The following is a 19,132-nucleotide window of genomic DNA, read 5'->3' as shown; positions in this document are numbered from 1 at the left end:
GGGGGAGGATGGGAACCCTCAGGATGAGTAGAGTTGCTTTGTTTTTCTCCTTCCTCTCTACACCCACCATGGGACCTTCTGGGGTAAGGCACGAGAACCCGGCTTGGAGAAGACAGGTGCTCCCAGCTCCAGTTGCTGGCGTGCAAAGGAAATCCTGACACAGATCTTTTGAAACAGATGGTAAAAATACCCTCCCCACCCCTTGTAATTTCTGTCCTTGACAGACAGAAAACCAACTATCAAATCCAAGTATCATGAGAATAAAGTCCTACGAGGACATGTGTAATTGTGCACGGGATGCTCTGCCCTGTGAAGTATCGTACAAGAAATCACTTCCACCTTTCACGGACAAGGAGAAGCCAAAAAAGATAAAAATATTCAGTCCTCTTGAAGAATAGTGCAGTTGGTGGGTATGAGAGCCTACAAAGTACAAGAATCAACGTGGACAATAAAAGGAGGCTTAGGACTCTGCGGAGACAAACAGCAGTGATGGTTGAGGGAAGCAGGGATTAATCTGTATAGCTTGTTCACCACTCGCTGCATGTCCACAGAATGGAACCAACACCTTAACTATCACTTGACTTGACCCACCGTTTCCTACAGGCAGCTAGGTTTCTCCCAAATTCATAAGCCTGCCAATGGCATAGGTCAAACTGCTCATCAAGGAAGCTTGTGAAGGTTTTCTCCGCAGACTGCCGCGTCTGGCCATCGGCAAAGACTTCCCCAGGAATACACCTCAGATGAGTTAGTCTATTTCCTCTTCTTTTGGGGCAGTCAGGTGACCCCAAGCCCTCGGCCATTAGCCAAAATATTAAAGTATTTCTTTAGCACAGAAGCCCAGAATGTCTTCACGTTCACGTATCAGACTAGCCAGAGATGGAGTTTCTGTCCTCAAGCAGCCCGAACTCATCTGCCCCTTACCTGTGTGTCAACTGGCCCGTCAGTGGGGTAGCAAGTATGCAGCTTGTGGGCTGGCGTGGTGCCACAGGGGTCCCCGGAGCTTTCTTGCCACTCCGTAATGGAAGAAGCCCTGTCTTTCTTGGGCACTGCCGAATCCCATCGCCCAGCGCGCGCCTGGCCATGAGGAAACAAGATTGGCTTGTGTGGTGCTGGGGGCCTGAATTCAAGGAACGGGAAATGAGAGTGTGTGTGGCGCAACCTGTAGGGGCCGCTGTACCCTCAGAACGCTCTCCATTCAAAGAACTAGTGACTGGACGACGTGCCAAGCAGGGCTGCACGTGCTGGGAACGCAGCGCTGCCTAAGACTGAGGTTCTGTCGAGAGAGGGCAGGGCTTGCAATTGGCGGCGAAGGCAGTCAACCAACACAGACCCTACATGGTGATGAGTTCCACAAGGGAAAGAAAACAGGGCCCCGTGACAGTAAGGGAGGGCTGGACTGGGCCTTCTCAGAAGATGGACTGAACGAGTCCATTTTCTCCGGCCCAGACAAGCCAGGAAGGCGCAGAGTGACATCCGGCCCAGAGCTCAGGGCCTCTAAATCCCGTCTCCGAGGTCAGGCCGGGCCGGCGGACCGCATTTCACTGGAGCTCCCCTACAGTGTCGCCCCAGAGGAGCCGAGCACCTGCAAGTCCAAACGCCCTTTCGCGCCCTGGACCAGAGCGGCTTTGAGCCGCGACCCACTCGGGGACGGAAGTGGGAACGCGCCTGGAGGGCAGAGCGAAGCGCCGCGCTCCCGACAGCACAGAAGGGCGAGCGGCCCACCGCCGACATCCCGGCTCCACCTGCAGAGGTCAACCGGGTCGGCGGCCCGCATTCCAAGACCGCCCCGACCACCGCGGCCGACGCCCAGACACCCGGGGCGGGGCCTCGCGAGACCCAAACAAGCCCCACGTGGCAGGGGCGGGGCCGCCGCGGGGACGTCACGGCGAGCGCGTGCGCGGTAGCGATCTCGCGCCGGCGTACCCTTGTGGGGGCCGTAAAGCGCGGAAGGTCGCGGTCCTCGGCTTTCCCCGGAACTTTTTATTCCGTCTGCCCCGCCCCTTTCCCTTACCCATTCCCCCGGTTCTGGCGCTAGGTCTCCTCTCCCCACCGCCCGCAACTGTTGTGGCTGCTGACGCCGGGGTGCTGCTGACCGCGGAGCCCGCGGGGGCCCGGGAGGTAAGGAAGACAGCTGCGGGGCCGCTCGGGCCTCCGCTCCGCGCGCGTCCCAGCGCCCCCCCCTTTCCGCTTTGGTCTCCCTCGGGGGTAGTCCCGGCCGCCCCTCGTTTCGCGTCGCTTGCGCGAGGGTATTCGCCTCGGGGCTTCGGATGCCCGGGCCGAGAGGGGTCCGCCTCATCTCTCAGCCTGTCCGCGGCTGCGCCCGGTCCGGCCGAGGTGGTCCGGGCCTCGGAGACCCGTGCCCGGCTGCCCCGGGGCCTGCGCGCCGGCTCCTCAGGGGGCGTCCGCGGCTCAGCCCGAAGTCCAGAGCGGCCGGGGCGACCTCGCTTCCGGCTCCCAGCCTCGGGCTTGCACGGCCCCTAGCGCGGGTGAGGCCGGTCTCGCCCGGTCTTCCTCCTCCACTGCGGGTGCAGTTGCTTTCCCGCCTGGAGCCGTGCGGTCCGCCTGTGCTTCACTAACTTGGAAGACTGCTGCAGAGTGCGGCAGCCAAGTTGCCGGGAAAAGCGTAGGCCCAGGGCAGTGAGCCGTCTTCGTGATGTGTGACCACTCGGGACCGATGTGAAGGACACGGAGATTAGATTCGGGCATCTTCAAGTGCATTTTGCGGGTGTGTGTAAGCGTGACGTACGGGGCTGCGGAGGGGAGCCGGGCCACGGGGCACACCTGGCCAGCGCTAGCGATTTGTAGTAGTTTCTTAAACTTGCGTGATCACCTGGTGGCACTTGTTGAGAATTACACACCCAGGCCCAGCGGGATCCTGTTGACTCTCCAGAGGCGGAGCTTCGGAGCCTGGGATGGAAATGTGCTGGGTGGCTCTTGGGCTGAGGCAGGTGTGGGAAATGTTGTTAATCATCTCCACTCACCAGACTTCCTTGTCCCCAGCGGCCCGTTTGTACACGCGCTGTGACCATACAGAGGAACAGCTCAGAGGGACTTGGAGCTGCCCTCTTGCCCTTGTTGGTGGAAACAGATGTGAGCGTACCTAGTCCCAATATTGAGGTTGCTTGGCAGATATTTTTCTTCTTAGCAGAAAAATATCGTAGGGTCAGCTTGGTTTTTAAAAAATATATAATTTATTGTAGGGGCGCCTGGCTTAGTGAGTCGGAAGAGCATGTGACTCTTGATCACGAGTTCCAGCCCCAGTGGGGTGTAGAGATTATTTAGATAAAACTTAAGATACCTAGATACACACACACACACAGTTTATTTTAAATCCTTTTCTTTCTTTGTTTTTGACCTCTTCAGTTTCTTCTCTACTGACTTGCCCTCCTCTGCGATCAAGCTTTGCCTGGGTTTTGCTGCCAAACCTACTTGGATACTCTGGTGCCTTCCTTTCCTTCTTCGTTTGCATCCACTTTAAATCCCTTTTTGCCCTCACCACTTCAGTGACTCTTTGAAGGTCACAAAGTCACAAATCCTTTTCTTGGTTCTTACCGCCGCCCTATGTTTTTCTTTTTTTTTAATCACCCCAGGTTTTTAACATTGTTTATTCCATCTTGAACCTCTTCTGTTGTTATGTGTCTTCTGCTACGTTTGCAATTCCTTTTATCCTGCCAGGGGATGTGCCTTGTGGTTCTGTCCTCACAGCTACCCTTTCTTTACTCATCTGATGTTGTTTGAAAGGTAGCAGGGAGTAAAAGATTCTAGGGTAGATTCTCTGGGGCCAGCCTGGCAGGGCTTGACTCCTGGCTCTGCCACTCACTGGCATTAGAGAAGCTGGGATGAGTTACTTCTCTGGGCCTCAGCGTCCTCAAGTGTAGAAAAGAAATTTTAGCTATCTACCTTACAGGGTTGTGAGGCTTAAGTCAGTTGTACACCTAGAGCAGCATCTGGCAGATTGTAACTGCCTATGAAAATATTACCATTTTCTTTTTTAAAATTGTTTCACGTGATTGAGATATCCCCTCAAATCTGAGGGCCAAATCTGAGGGCCTCACTTGAGCCTTGAGATCTCAGGGTCCTCGTTGAACTTTTCCCCCTCTCATTTGCTCTCTATTCTCATCCATTCAGCAGCGCATATTTCCTAGCTGCCTACCCTGAACGCTGGGAAAATCATGATCAAGGTATATAATCGGTGTCAGCTCCCAGAGAGCTCCATCATGACAGGAGACTAAAAAGTACCACTTACTGAGTGCTGCTGAGGTGCCAGCTGCCATGTGTTTCCTTTTTGTCTGATTGTTTGTAGCAGCCGTGTGAGGTGGGTAGTCCTAGCTCACCTGATGGGTGAGGAGCCCAAAGCACAGAGACGGAATAACGTGCGGAAGGGCATAGAGCTAACGAGAGGCGCGGGGAGGTTTTCACACCCACAGCTGTCTGCCTCTCTCGAAAGCCTTCATGCTCAGCTGGGTTGTTGTGCTGCTTCCCTGATTGGCGAACAGATGTGACACAGTCCGGGAAGCCCTGTGCCGGGAGACGTGCAGGGTGTGATGGGAGAACATAGAAGAGTCACCTGACCCAGGGTTGGGGGAGAGGGGGTCTGATGTCAAAGAGGCTGAGAGCTGAGGCGATTACCTTTGTTGGGGGGGTGGGCGGAGTGGTTAGAGGAACAGCGTGCCCAGGTCCCGGAGGTTTCAGAATCCCGTCCTGTTTGAGGCATGAATTACAAGTAGTTCAGTCTGGCTGCGGGGGACGAGACCCGAGATATGCAGTGAGCAGGTAGTGAAGGGTCTTGCACTTCCCGTGAAGAAGATTGCCTTTTCCTGAGGACAGCAGAAAGTCATGGATGAGTTTAAAGCGGGGGTGTGAGACAAGCTTTTCACTTGAGCGGAGTGGCTCAGAGGCCGGTGTCAGGACTGCCGGATGTGGGGAGACCGGTGTGCAGAAGGCCCGTCAGGAAGCTCTGCAGTAATGTGAGCAAGGGTGGCGGCCTGGACTCAGGTAGCTGCGTGGGGATGGGGAGAGGGGATCCATCTGAGGGAAGTGTAGCTTGTGGAGGCGTTAGTCCTTGCCGGTTGGCTGCGGTTGGCTGCGTAGAGGAGATGAGAAAGGGAGGAACCCAGCGTAACGCCCAGGGGTCCCGTATGTGCTGTCAGTGGGGGACCCAGCAGTGGAGCAGGTTTGGAGAGTGAGGAGGACGGGTTTCCCTGTTGGATGTGCCCAGTTTGCCGTACGGGAGCCCAGGTGGACACGGCCGTTGTTCCGCTAGAGGTGCAGATGAAAGGTCGGGGCCGCTGTGGGGTGGGCCATCCGTCGCGGTAGGCAGCGAAATCCCCCTGGAGAGGCGCGGGCCGAGGGGAGAAGCCGCCCCGCCCCCGGGGCGCCGTGAGGGACGCGGACTGAGAAGGACGGGCGGGGGAGAGAAGCCAGCGAAGCCGTGGCCGGGGTAGTAGGAGTCAGAATAACACCGGGAAAGAGGGCGTGAGTAGCAGGAGCGATGGGCGATATGAAGTGCTGTGGAGGATGTGAGGTGGCGCCGGGGTCCCCGGAAGTTGGCAACGTGAGCCTTCTTGGTGAGAGCAGCGTTCCTGGCTTGGCGGGACAGAAGCCCAGCCGCGTTGGGTTCGGGACAGACTGGAAACGGGGAAAAGGGACAGGTCATGTAGGAAGCCCTCTCCTGAAGGTATTTGTCGAGTGGAAAGGCAGGTTGTGAGATCACACGGAGAGTCAGTTCTGGCTTGACCGCCGGCAGACTCTGCAGTCACTGAGGAATAAGGAAAGGAGGACACAGGACAGGCGGTGGCACTCAGGTGGACAGCAGGGCAGCACATTGGGGCTGCTTATATGGAATGATGGGAAATCGTCGTTTTTTAAAATTTTATTTGCTTGAGAGAGAGGAAGAGAGAGAGAGAGCACCTGTGAGTGGGGGAAGGGGTAGAGGGGGAGAGAGAATCCCGATGTGGGGCTCGATCCCCTGACACCGAGACCATGACCTGCGCCGAAGCCAAGAGTCGGACGCTCGACCAACTGAGCCACCCAGGCGCCCTGATGGGAAATCATAATTTCCTCCTATGTTTGTGTTTTTTGCCAAGACCATATTCTTTATAATTTAGAATTTTTAAAATGAAAAATCGCTACTCGAAGACAGTTACGGAGCTTTTGTTCCATTTCTTCAGTGGGTTGGGAGGACTTGAACGTATGAAAACGCTGAGGGTCAGGGGGGAGCACCGAAGGTGCGTGGCAGAGGAGCTGGGTTCATGGAGCTGGGTTCCCGGGAAGGAGGGAGAGGGATCCGGGGCACTTGGTGCGGGGATGACCTTTTGACGCTCTGAGGGAAGGAGAGATGGCTGTAGGTGCAAGTGGGGTTATTGGTGGAGTTTCAGGGGATGAGATGAGACGGGTTATCTGCTTTGAAGGAAGGAAGAGAGGAGGTGGGGTCCGAGGTTGGGAGAAGAGCAGTGTTGTGGGTTCAGAACCCGAGTGTGGACAGACATCTGCCTGTGTCTGAACCCGCCGTGGCCCCGGGGCTGGGGAGAGAGTGCCTGGCACCTGAGCCGCGAAGGAACTAGGCCTTTTCAAGTCTGAGCCAGCGGTAAGAGTTCTGAAGGGAGGAGGAGATGCTCACCCTCCCTCCTGGTGGCGAGCTCAGAAGAAGGCGGCTGGCCATGTGGCGGTGGCCGTTCCCTCGGAAGAGCTGCATCTCCACGGAGACCGAAGTGAGAGCGTACTGGCGAGGGGCCTGGTGCTTAACTTTGGAAAGGATGTTCTGGAGGGCAAGGTGGAGAGATCTGGAGGGGAGGACAGCAGAGACGGGGAGGGGGGACAGAAATCGGTCCTGTGGGGACGAGGTTGCAGGAAGAAGCTTCTGACCATTGGACAGGGACCGAGGGTGTGAGGCCTGGTGACGACCGCGAGGTGGCTGAGTAATCAGCCCTGCTTGGATGGGATTTGTCTTGGGACGCGGTGTAGGACTGCTCGGTCTGCGTTCTGAGATCCTGTGTGATGGACGGGCACCCACACCTTGGCCTTGGACGAGTTGGGCTATTTGGGGCCTGCCGTGGGTCCCGGGCTGGTAGTGGCACGCTGCCGGGTGTACCGTCTGCTGGGGCTGTCCTCTGAAGTCCCCCCTCTCCCCACGCTCGGTGACCCTGCCGTCTCCCGGCAAGTCTGTGTGCGGTTTCCTGAACGTCGAACAGGCCTCTGCTTTGCCGGGAGAGTAATTCTTCCTGGTGGCCCGATCCCATACCCTTTCCCTTCTCTGCCTTATGATGGTGGTTGTCTCATAGACACGTGTGCTTGGTCACAGCCTGTGACACCCGAGGGTGCGGGATAAGCCCACCTGGACTAACCCGCCCCTGTTTCCGGGAAGAGGCCTGCTGGACCTTGAGTCTCCCTCTCCAGCCCGTGGCCTGTGCAGACACGGGGCACGCCGTCCCTCACTGCGGCTTTGGGTCCTCTCTCTCTCTTCTCTTTCAGGATCTCATTCTTTGTCACCACCTGTCCTTCCGGACCCACCTCTTTCCCGGCCCTTCCTGCCACCAGTGAAACAGTCTCCACGGCCCACGCCTTTATAGACGGAGAACCCTGCTCTGTCCCCTGTTCTTTTCTTGCTGCTGGCTGGTTTTCCTGCTCCCTTCAGAGCAGAATGTGAAGGAGCAGTCTGCATTCCCTCATCTCCTCGCTTGGAGCTTGCTCTGGTCCAGATTTCATCCCGAGCACTCCCCTGGGAATGTTCTTTTTGGGGACACCAAGGCCTCTGTTGTCAAGTCCCAGCGGACCCTTCACCGTCCTGCTGCACCCCCGGGCACCCTCTGTAGTGAACCGCTTCTTGAAACCCTTTCCTCTCTTGGCTTCTGTGACAGCGATGCCTGGTTCTCTTTCTGCCTCGCCACGGCTCCTTCTCTGTTTCTTGAACCACTTCCGTTTGTCTGGATGCTCTGTCAGTCTGCCCAGCACTCTGTCCTCTGTCCAGGACTTTCTTTCTCTTCCCAAGCTGTACCTGCTGGGGAGCCTCAGGGTTCTTCTTGTTCCTCAGCACGCCGGCTCCCCAGGTACCCCGTGTGTTCCCCTAGCTTCAGGCCTGGATGTCTCGCTGCTGCTTGGCCTTTTCCCATGGGTGCCCGCTAGGCGTCTCGCACCTAACCCCTCAGAGTGGAATGTTTGCTTGTCTGCGCACCCGCGTCTGTGCCCCTTCGCAGCCTCGCTCTCACTCACTCTCCTTCCAGAGCCGCCTCCCTCCCCATCCCTAGCCCTTCACACTGTAGCTTAACCCAGAAACTCTGCCATCATTCTTATTTCTCCCCTTGCCCCATTTTAACATCCCGTTTGTTGGCAAGTAAGTTCTGTCCTTTCACCTCCAGAACAATCCTGTCGTGGGTCTGACTCCACTGCCACCATCCTGGTCTAAGCCCCCATGCCCTCCCTCTAGGACTATGCTGTAGCTTCCTAGCCCTGTTTTTCCCCTCGTCCTCCAGTCCACTCCCTGCCGTGGAGCCTGACTGATCTTGGAAAAGCATTATCAGATCATTTCATTCCCTGCTTTAGTATTTTCCTTTGCCCTCGGAGCGGAATCCCAGCTCATCACGATGGCATCCGCGCGCTGTGTGTCATTGCTTTCTGCCTGCCTCTCCAGCCTCGTCTTGGGTCCTCTCCGCCTCACTCATCGTGCTGTGGGCACACTGGCCTCCCTTCTGTGCTTGGACTGCTCAAGGTCTGCCTCCCCTCAGGGCCCTTGCATGTGCTTGTGCCTCTGTCTGGAAGACGCATCCAGCTGATTCCTGGTCACCATTGGGTCTCTTTTCCAATGTCACCTTCTTCCTGACCATCCTATTTTACATATGCCTTCAGTTATGCCAGCACATTGGCCTTGTTCCTTGTTTTATCTGTGTATGGGCCGCCCCCACCAGAGGCACCCTCGCACACACTCAAACCCCACTCACTCTCTGTGTCTCTAATGAAAGTTGCATAAAGGCAAGGACCTCCTCCTTGCTGTCCCCTGCTGTCTCTGTAGCTGGCAAGGTGTCTGGAACTGCGCAGGGCCTCAGACGTTGGCCGAAAGCACGATTAGCGTTCGTTGTTGCCTCCTCTCCCTCTCTCAGTAATCCTGTGCACTGGGTGCAGTGGGATGAAGTCTGCTTGCTTTCTCTGTCCAGTGTGAATGTCGGGGATCTCCGCCTAGCCGAGTGAGAGGACACCTCCGAGCTGCTGACAGACGTGATGTTTTACCGGCTGCTGTCGGTGGCCCGAAGACAGAGGACCGGCCGAGGATGGCAGAACTGGTCGTCGGGGAGGAGCAGCGCGTCGGCTGCCGAGGCGCATTCTGTCGCCCTGCCGGCCCAGGCGCAGGTGGTCATCTGTGGTGGTGGAATCATGGGCACATCCGTGGCCTATCACCTCTCCAAGATGGGGTGGAAGGATATTGTTCTTTTGGAGCAGGGCAGGTAAGGACCAGACGGCACACGGCTTGGGGCTGCGTTGCACCCACTGTGTGGGCTCCCCCTCATCCCCTCTCCTCCCGGTAATATCGTCCCGCCAGTAGCTACCCTGACTGGCACTAAGTAGCAGGAGAACCACAGAAAAGGCAACATCTTCTGTACGCAGTTTCACGATGCGCACTGCCCGTGTTTTCTGGCTCGGAGAGAGGTGGCCGACTCCAGCGCACCGAGTCTCTAGAGAGGGTGCGTTTCATTTCGGGGTCACGGCACACCTCACCATCTTGTCCTCTTCGTTGTAGTGGCAACATCAGCCCTGTGGCTCAAGGGCTTCCTCTGGGAGCCGAGATGAAATTGGCTACACCCTTCCTGCCTGATCTGTTTCTTTTCTTCATTGAACTCACGTACTTGAGAGCAGTGGTAGATTTCTAGAACAAACGTGAAGGTAGTGCAGCGGTCCCCTATGCCTCACACCTGTGTGCACCTAGGAGGAACACCTTAGGTTGGGATCGCCGTTAAACGTAATGGATCCGTGTGGATACCTGCCACTAGCTGAAGCTCATGCTTTGTTCAAGTTGTTTCACTTTTCCCCTAATGTCCCTTTTCTGTTCTATTGCCTACCAGAAATTGGATGACCTTTAACACGTCTGTTGTATTTATTTCTGAATAGGCAATACATTTACACGATTCAGATTGAAAATTGTAAAAGAGTGTACAGGGAAAAGTCTGCCTCCCACCCCTGACTTCTAGCTGGAAGTTTCCCTCGCTGGAGGCAAGTTAAGTTCCTTGTGTATCGTTCCAGATACTCCCCACGTATATGAGCCAATCTGTATCGGTCAGTTTGTATGTGTGTACCTGGGTATTCGTTCATTATTTTTTTCTCTCTTTTTTTATACAAGTTAGTAGCGTATCTTAAACAGTGTCCCTCCCCTTGCTTTCTTCATTAGGATTGTCCCATATTGTTGCGTAAAATTTGCTTTCTCTCGTTCCTTTTTTTATGGCTGTGTAGAGTATCCCATCGTAGAGGGGCACTCCAGACCGTTCAGTCCCGCTCTTGTCGGTGAATATGTAGGTTGCTTCCAATCTTTTGATATGCCAGACGATGCCGTCATGAGGATCTTTGAACTAGTTGCCCTCACAGACGTCGAAGTCTACCTAATAGCACTTTGGATGCATCCCGCAGGCTGGCTGCTGGCTCTACGAGGTTCTGTGCCGGCATCCTGAGCACCGCCAGGCACTTGACCATTGAGCAGAAGATGGCGGACTATTCCAACAAACTCTACCACCAGTTAGAGCAAGAAACGGGGATCCAGACAGGTAAGCAGGTAATTTGCCGTTTCCTGGTCTGCCTGTGCCCCAGACTCTGGTGCTCCGTACCGTGTGCAGCCCGACGCTACGTCGGCCTGCGGATTTGGTAGTCAGGGCTTGAGTCTCAGTCTGGGCTCTGCCACTCGCCAGGGTCTTACCTTGGGCAAGGCTGTCAGCGTGCTGGGCTCTCTCCCTTTTCCCCACCCAGCAGTCGAGGGGATTCCGACCTTACCCCAGATCCTTTCCAGAGCCTGTCACTCTCAGGGTAGGAAAGTCTTCCTGGGCCATTTCCTCTTATCTCCCTCACTGAAGTCTAGTAAGTGGCCACACCTGGCTCCTGAATGAAGAAGCAGAGGACGTACTTCAGTTTAGGTGCTTGATGGTGAAATTGTGGTTGACCCGCTGCATTTCACCAGTTGCTCTGAAGGCCGTTTCTGACTAAAAAGCTTAAACGTAGGTTACCCCTTATGTGTGTCAGCAAGGGAAGAGAACCCGGGGAATCGTGAGCTGAGTGCGACCGGAGCAAGTAGAAGGGGAGGCCGAGCCACGGGCTGGTCCCGCACGACCACAGGTTAGAAGCGTGTCTGTCAGCATGTCGTCAGCTGACGGATCAGCCGGAAGCCCAGGGTGAGCCTCGCGTCGTGGCTGAAGAAACCGTCTGGTGGCCACGGGAATCATCCTGTGGGGAGTAGCAGGGCCTAGGGGGAGTAGCGGGGCCTAGGGATGAAATTCATCCGTAGGACGCGGGCATCCGTCAGGGTTGCTCTTCTGAAGACCTGCATAATTCAGATCACAGATAATTCCAGACTAATCCTGACAGGGTTGGTAGCTTGCTCTGTTCGCCAGCTGAGCGGCCCTGCTGGGGGGATCACAGCGTAAGCACAGCGGATGGTTTCCTTTGCTGGCCGACTCAGCCCTTATGTGACCCGTGACACAGTTTTCGTTGGGAAGGTGAGATTTGAATTATTAGAAATTTTGATGACAGACTAAGGTTTATAGCATTTCCCTTTCGCAGGATTCCTACTCTGGTGAAGTGTCACCTTGTCTGTAAATCCTAGAGCAAGACTGAACGTCTGGGCACTAGGATTGGGTAGATGTGTGAGTGGAGAGAGGAGGTGCCAGGAGAGGAGCTAGAGGAGGGAAGGAAGAGGCCGCCTGCCCTCGAGCACGTTCGCGGGGGTCCCGGGCTGGCCTCGCCCTGGTCCCCGCCCAGGAGCTGCGCCTGACTCCCCCACGGTGTTCTCAGACTTGGCCAGGCTTCCTTTTGAGAGGCGAGGACTCTGAGGGAAGACAGTAAGAAGAGTTCCTGCTGCCTCACCGCTGCCTCCCCACCTCTGGCTTTCGTTAGGGAGGATGCCTGCTACGTGCGGGCAGGCGGGAGCGAGTCCCTTTTGGTTGGATTTAATTTGATGGCAACGGGTCCTCGAATCGGGTGGTAAGCAGAGTTTGAGTCAGAAGATGGTCCACCTAAGGGGCCCCGAGCTGGAACTGCTGACTTCCGGTCCCCTGGTTCGGTCCCTAGTGCTTTGCCGAGCCCTGCATTGCTTACCTGCTTGGATGCTAGAGGAACCCGGGTCATAGGCCTCTTTTCTGTAAGGTAAGTTCGTCTCACTTGAGTTCTGGGGCACCACCTGGAACCCATTTTTGGGCCTGGTGTCTCCTCGATGCTTGCAGGGCCGTGAGGAAGTCAGGCAAGGGAGGGTCCGGGGATTACCCTCAGTCTGTCACCCCCATTGCAGTCCAGCCGTGGGGCCGTGAAAAGGGGACGAGGGGTCCCCCGAGGGGAGAATTCTGGTACCGGCAGGACACGTAGGTGCCAGTCAGCGGACTGCTTTTGAGACGTTAAATGAGGACACGTGACCTACGTACAACCTGGATTTCCTGACACTACACGCTAATCCTCAGACGATACGCATTTTCGTGAGGTGTACATTCCTTCCTTTAATATTCTGACCCATCAGTACTTCATCCAGCTCAGGTAGTCCACACAGATCTTTCTCTCTCCAAAGTTCGCATTACCTTTTGTCTGTGCTGTTTGTTTTACAGTTTATCATATACTCTTTGTACTATCTTTTTATCGGGAATTGTTTCTCTGCTACGGGTTCATTTCATGTTTCCTCAAATACAAAAACATTTTTAATAGTAAATGAAAGTGCATTATGGTGGGCTCTTCGAATCTGCCCATAAATAAGTGTGCTTTGGGGCACCTGGGTGGCTCAGTTGGCTAAGCGCCTGCCTTTGTCTCAGGTCATGATCCTGGAGTCCTGGGATTAAGCCTGGCATTGGGCTCCTTGCTCAGCGGGGAGCCTGCTTCCCCCTCTGCCTCTCCCTGCCACTCAGGCCTGCCCTCTCTTTCAAACCAATGAATAAAGTCTTAAAAAAAATGAGCGCCTGGGTGGCACAGTGGTTAAGCGTCTGCCTTCAAGGCTCAGGGTGTGATCCTGGCGTTATGGGATCGAGCCCCACATCAGACTCCTCTGCTATGAGCCTGCTTCTTCCTCTCCCACTCCCCCTGCTCGTGTTCCCTCTTTCGCTGGCTGTCTCTATCTCTGTTGAATAAGTAAATAAAATCTTTAAAAAAAAAAAACTTAAAAAGTCTGCTTTGTGTGTAATTGTAGAGGAAGGTGCCGGAGGATGTGCACTTTATCATTTCTCATCACCTGCTCTTTATGGTGGTGGTGGTGTCACAGTGATGCGGTACTGATCGTTGTCAGTGTATATTTGTTTTCACACACCGACAGTGTGCGAGAGTGCTTGTTTCTTTAGTCTTCTCAGCATTGCCTGTTGTTTTATTTTTCATTTTACTTTTTTGTTAAGTAATCTCTAAGTCCGACTTGAGGGTTGAACTCACAACCCTAAGATCAGGAGTTGCACGCTCTACCAACTGAGCCACCTAGGCGCCCCAGCATTGGGTATTATTTTCATTTTTACTAATTTGAGAGATGGAAAAAGTTAACAGGTTCCAATTTGCATCTTTTTCAGTTAAACATTATTTCGTAGGTCTACTGGCCATTCATATTTCTCTGACTTTTTAATATCAGATGTCTACCTTCTTTTTTTTTACCGAACGTAAGAGTTCTAGTTTATGGCTTTAAACCTGTGATAAAGCACATTTTATGTCAGAAAGCTCTAGATCAAATTGAAAAGTCCCCTGTGGGAGAACAGTGGACTGTTACTCTTGTGAGCCAGTGATAGGCTGCTGTTGTGGCCGGTGGTTCTGCTTGCAAGAGCGCGATCTGAGCTCGTGTGTGCCGTGGTATGTGGCGTAGCTTCGTGCACAGTGGCACTGCCCTCCCACGGGGCCTGTTTGGTAGTGAGTGGGAAGGGACTGCTGAAGCCTCTCTCTGCAGGTGGCACTCAGTGTGGTAAGCCAGGATCACTGTACTGGTCTGGGCTGTCTACAGTTTTTAAAAACCAGTCTCTGAAATTTCAGTTCTCCAAACTGAGACATTCTCGTCGTGTCAGGGAAGGGCATGTTTATGTGATGATTTCAGAAGAGAGGAGAAAAATATTTATGTGGTCCTCCTGTGCTGCCTTTTAAAAAGATACCCTGATTGATTCAGCTTTTCCATCATCAGAACTGAGAGTCACTGCATGTTAGGAAGATTGTCATTGACGCAGGTGTGATCAAGGTTGTGTCAGGTACGTTGATTGCAAAGAGCAGTAATCGGCTCTGGCCAGCTTGGGCAAAAAGCTTGTTGGAAGGCTGTCGGAGCCAGTCAAGTTGGCAGAAGGCTGCCAGCTGCAGGAGGCCATGTGGAGGCTGGGCCAGGGGGAGCCCCACGGCAGGCAGCCCCTCAGCTGAAACAGGGCCCATCTGGCCAGGACGCTGCTGCTCTGAGATGACTGGCCTCCAGCCATTCACCCACTTGCTCCAGACTCAGGATCCCAGGAGGGTCTGACTGGCTGAGCTTCGGCCACACGCCCACTGGCTCTGCCAGGGAAGGAGAGGGAGGGAGGGTTCAGCCCCTGGGCGCCGATGTTGTGAGTGGCTTGCATCAAGGGTCCCACTCCCACGAAAACCATGAGGAGAAAGGCTAAAAAGACTGAAGAAGCTGATAGGTTCTGGGGTACATTCCCTTCCAAAAGGCTTTGTAGCAACAGTATCTCTCATTTTTATTTTAAGAGTGATTATTTAAGATGTACGTGAAAATCCCACTCATCTTCCCAAAATCCTAGCTAGGGATGTCTGGATGGTGGCGGTGCCAGGACTCCTCACCGGTCTTCTAACTTGTAGTCTAGTGGGTTCGCCCCCACTGGCCCCTGCAGGAGGCCTGGGCTGCTCAGTCTGGGCTGGTTTTCCTTACAGGTTACATAAGGACAGGCTCAGTCTTACTGGCCCAAACTCAGGACCGGCTGATCTCCCTGAAGCGCATCAACGCAAGGCTGAAGTACGTATGAGGCTAGAAGCCTGTCCCGATGCTCCTGTCAGGCTGACCTCTGCCAGAGGGCCATGCATGTCATTGTCCCCTTGTGTTCTGCGGCAGTGTCATAGGCATCCCTTCTGAGATCATCTCCCCCAAGAAAGTCGCCGAACTTCACCCTCTCCTCAACGTGCACGACCTGGTGGGGGCCATGCATGTTCCCGAGGATGCTGTGGTGTCCTCTGCTGACGTGGCTCTTGCCCTGGCAAGTGCTGCCTCCCAGAACGGTAAGCAGGTTTCTGGGTGAGGAAGGAAGAGATTATGTAAGAAGGAGTCTCACAGCCGCAGTGACACCAGCTCGGCTTCTGTTCATTTGAACACTGGCCCTTAGAACGTTTGAATATACCTGTTAATAAGTGCTTTTCCACAGGGCCACATTTTCTTATTAAAGTTCTAAGGAACTGCTTAGAACTGCTTAGTACTGACCAGGGCACTTCAGGCTTGTGGGACCCCCCCACCCCGGTCCCCAGAACATGAGAAGCTCCAAGATCACAAGACATAGCATGGACTGAATCCACAGCTGGCCGTGTCCTGGGGTTGGAACAAATGAGGGCAGACTAACCAGTGTCTGAGGTGTTCTGCACTTTGGATGAACTGATTGTGCGGGTGGGTTAGGGTTTAAGATGCCTTATTTGAACTTTTTCTCCCCTGCCTCTTTTATGATTCCTGGAATTGAGTTGTGTACTAAAGTTGCCTGCTGTTTGCAGTCTTGGAAAGGCCCATCGACACAATCTCAGGATGTGTTCTGGGAGTTTTTGTGTTTTGTTTTGTTTTGTTTTTTAAATCACTGACCTGGCTTTTCCAGTGTTTCTCAGGGGTTGAGAATCTGCTACAGAGGCCTTCATTCTGGGCCATCAGAGGATGGATGCACCAACTCTTTCTTTACCTTGGAACAGGCGTTCAGATCTATGACCGGACCAGCGTTCTTCATGTAATGGTCAAGAAAGGTCAAGTTACTGGTGTGGAGACAGATAAAGGACAGATCGAGTGTCAGTATTTTGTCAACTGTGCTGGTCAGGTAGGTTAGCAACAGTCCTGGGTCACTGATCTTCTCACTTCACTGGTGCCTCCGGGATTTTAGGTGTGGAGATGGAAGGTTAGTAGTGTGATGAACCAAGCAGACGGCAGGGACCACCTGCTCCTTGTTTGGGCTAGAAACCTCAGAATTCTTGTATTCCAAATCAGAGGGCTGTAGCTAGTCCTCAGAGAGCAGCGCCAGTAGGGGCCTTTTCCTTCCTCCACTCTGGGTTAATCGGTGCTCTCCAGGCCAGGAAGTCTGTGAAATGGTCGGGCATTGACGGAAATCCTTGGTTTTGGGTCTCCTGGGATGTTTCATTTCATCCTGCAACCTAGCAAAATAAAGCATGGGGCTATTTTTGTGTCAGGAGTGTGGATTCAGTTTAGAACACTAAGCTGCTGCTACTTTTAAGGCAAACTGGTCCCTTGCCTTCCACTCTGCAATCTTCAGGTGACCTAGGGGTACTTTTTGCCTTATGAACGTCACATGTGATGTTATCTTGGGTTTGTAGTTGGGGCCAGGCATTTTGTTAAAAGGGCATCACGTGCCCCCCAATGAGCTCCTTTTACTAGTTGCTAAATCTCTCATTCTTTGGTCTAAGAATAATTGTTATGGTTTAAAAGGGACCGTGTTGCTCCCCATCCACATAACTGATGTAAAGCAGGCTGCACCTTGGCTTCCCACACGGGGCGTTGGGGCAAGAGCTCGCACAGGCCGCTTGAAATCAAACGCTTTGCAAGTGGCTGCGCATGCTCATTTGTCTTTGTTCCTCTTCTCACCCACAAATCAACCTGTCTGTTTGTAGTGGGCATACGAGCTGGGTTTGTCCAACGAGGAGCCGGTTAGTATCCCGTTACATGCGTGCGAACACTTCTACCTTCTGACTCGCCCCTTGGAGACCCCTCTGCAGAGCAACACACCAAGTGAGGACTTACACTTCGTTTTTAATTTTGTTTCCTTACCACTGTCCTATTCTCTGAAAAGGAAGAATTTCTGCTCAGGACAGACTGTGCTCAAAAGAGCCTTGTCTCTTCTGGAGCATGTTATGGGGAGGCCGACCCAGTTCTACCTTTTCTCTAAGAACTCTGTGAAAGGATGGACAAAATGGGCATTCCACTGAAGCAATCTTTTGGTTTGTTTTGTAAGCTAATTGCAGTCCCATACAGAGGTCCAAATTGAGAATATTTGGAATGTAACCTGGAGTTTTTGAGTTGAATGCCATACATTGTAGAGAGGTGCTAGGTAAGCTACAGAGTCCAGTTGCTCCACAGCCCCGAGTGCCACAGGGGAGGGCTTGACATCACCTGGAAGGTCTCAACCCCTAGGATGGGCTCGCAGTCCCCTTTCTGCTGGGCTTTCATGTGGTGCTGAGGTACTTCCGTAGTTTGGTTGGGAGCACCACTGAGAAACAGTGTCCCCTGTAAATCGGAGAGGGAAGATCCTCTCCCATGACCTCGAAAGGTCTGTTTTCACAGAATGCTCTTTCGCTATTAAAGCCAATAATGAGTGTCTTTGTTCTGCTTTTTCTGTCCATTTAGAAAGCTGGCCTACCTCTAAACCTTGCTTTTCTCTTCCGTCGCCCACTCCCTTGTTGTTTCTGTTCCTCAGCTATCGTGGATGCTGATGGAAGAATTTATATCCGGAACTGGCAGGGTGGGATCTTGTCTGGGGGTTTTGAGAAGAACCCGAAGCCAATCTTCACTGAGGGCAAGAACCAGCTGGAGATTCAGAACCTGCAGGAAGACTGGGATCACTTTGGTGTGTGAACTAGAGGATAACTATAACGGCCTGTGGTTGTCTAAGATGCTATCTTTTTATTTTTTTTAAAAGATTTTATTTATTTATGTGACAGAGAGACAGCCAGCGAGAGAGGGAACACAAGCAGGGGGAGTGGGAGAGGAAGAATCAGGCTCCCAGGGGAGGAGCCTGATGGGGCTCGATCCCGGAATGCCGGGATCACGCCCTGAGCCGAAGGCAGATGCTTAAGGACTGAGCCACCCAGGCGCCCCTAAGATGCTATCTTTTTAAAAAACATTTTCAAGAAGAGTTCCTTCTTTGGTCTTTGTGACAGCCCCCATGAGGTGCTCACAGAGGGCAGCCTGCAGAGTTCACCTGGTCTGAGACTGTGGTTACTGGGTCACAGATTCAGGGGACAAAGATCTTGGTTAAGGGACTTCTGGCTTATTACTTACCTAAGACCACTGCTGAAATTCTAGGCGAGGAGGAAAGCCTTTCGTAGGAGCATCTAAGGTGGAAGAGATTTTTAGAAAGCAAAATCGTTTTGTTAATATGATCTTTTAGTCAGTTTTTGTTTTTATTGAAGAATTAACCTATGATGCTGATTAGTTTCAGGTGTACATCATAGTGATTCAGTATTTATATGCTTACTTGATTTTGTAATTATTTTTATTTCTGGAGGGTTAATACTGTCCCATGGGCCAGATTCCAAGGATATGAAGGGGTCTGTAATGGAGAATTTCCCCTTCCACCCTTAATTTAAGGACCTTTTTAAAAAATAAACTTTTTATTGTGGGAGATTTCAGATTTTTAAAAGTGGACAGAATGGTGTACAGAACTCTCTGTGTACCCACCAGCCAGCTTCAGTCTGGTTTCATCTGTTGCCACTGTCCCCCTGGAGTAATTCCCAGGTGGCAGGCTGACTTTCAGACAGGCTGGGGACCTGTCTTTTGCCGCTGTTCCAACTTGGGAAATCCTTGCTTTGCCTGTCTCCTTGTGTCTCGGAAGAGCTTTTCCCCAAGTAGTGGTCCCTTGGAGACCTTCCCTGTCCTCCAGTGTGTTGTGTGCCCTTCCACAGCTCCTTGCCTTGCTAAGAGTGTCTTTTTTCTCTGTCTTTATGCCATGCACTTTGTAGGTTTGTCCCTTAATTCCACCACAGTGTCTGCTTTCTGACCAGGGCCCATTTGGCTCTTCTGAGAAAGCCTCTTCCACGAGCTCTT

At 53.2% G+C, this 19,132-nt stretch overlaps 2 protein-coding genes across 5 annotated transcripts in view; one reads left to right on the top strand and one right to left on the bottom strand.

The window, feature by feature from the left end:
• The first annotated feature begins 1,256 nt into the window (after positions 1–1,256).
• Positions 1,257–19,132, top strand: part of LOC113252482 (pyruvate dehydrogenase phosphatase regulatory subunit, mitochondrial) — a 36,519-nt gene continuing 18,643 nt past the window's right edge. For 2 of the 4 annotated variants that reach the window (XR_008960106.1, XM_026495205.4), the window contains exons 1-8: positions 1,264–2,118; positions 9,147–9,434; positions 10,609–10,742; positions 15,043–15,124; positions 15,221–15,384; positions 16,054–16,175; positions 16,981–17,098; positions 17,784–17,933. Coding sequence is in view for 3 of the 4 variants with exons in the window: in XM_026495205.4 (XP_026350990.3) it covers positions 9,211–9,434; positions 10,609–10,742; positions 15,043–15,124; positions 15,221–15,384; positions 16,054–16,175; positions 16,981–17,098; positions 17,784–17,933 (994 nt within the window). In the remaining variant the exon portion in view is untranslated. Of the gene's footprint in view, positions 2,119–2,218; positions 2,726–9,146; positions 9,435–10,608; positions 10,743–15,042; positions 15,125–15,220; positions 15,385–16,053; positions 16,176–16,980; positions 17,099–17,783; positions 17,934–19,132 lie in introns of those variants that run through there. The other 2 variants (XM_057314243.1, XM_057314244.1) reach the window with 2 other exon arrangements.
• LOC113249756 (pyruvate dehydrogenase phosphatase regulatory subunit, mitochondrial-like) overlaps positions 15,312–19,132 on the bottom strand; it is a 35,120-nt gene continuing 31,299 nt past the window's right edge. Inside the window, exons 6-7 of the transcript XR_007191005.2 lie at positions 15,950–18,420; positions 15,312–15,396 (exon numbers count right to left, since the gene is read on the bottom strand). The gene's annotated coding sequence lies outside the window, so the exon portion shown is untranslated. The remainder of the gene's footprint in view (positions 15,397–15,949; positions 18,421–19,132) is intronic.

This window comes from Ursus arctos, unplaced genomic scaffold (genome assembly GCF_023065955.2).
Source record: "Ursus arctos isolate Adak ecotype North America unplaced genomic scaffold, UrsArc2.0 scaffold_19, whole genome shotgun sequence".
NCBI lineage: Eukaryota > Metazoa > Chordata > Mammalia > Carnivora > Ursidae > Ursus > Ursus arctos.
This window is presented reverse-complemented; position numbering and strand designations above follow the sequence as displayed.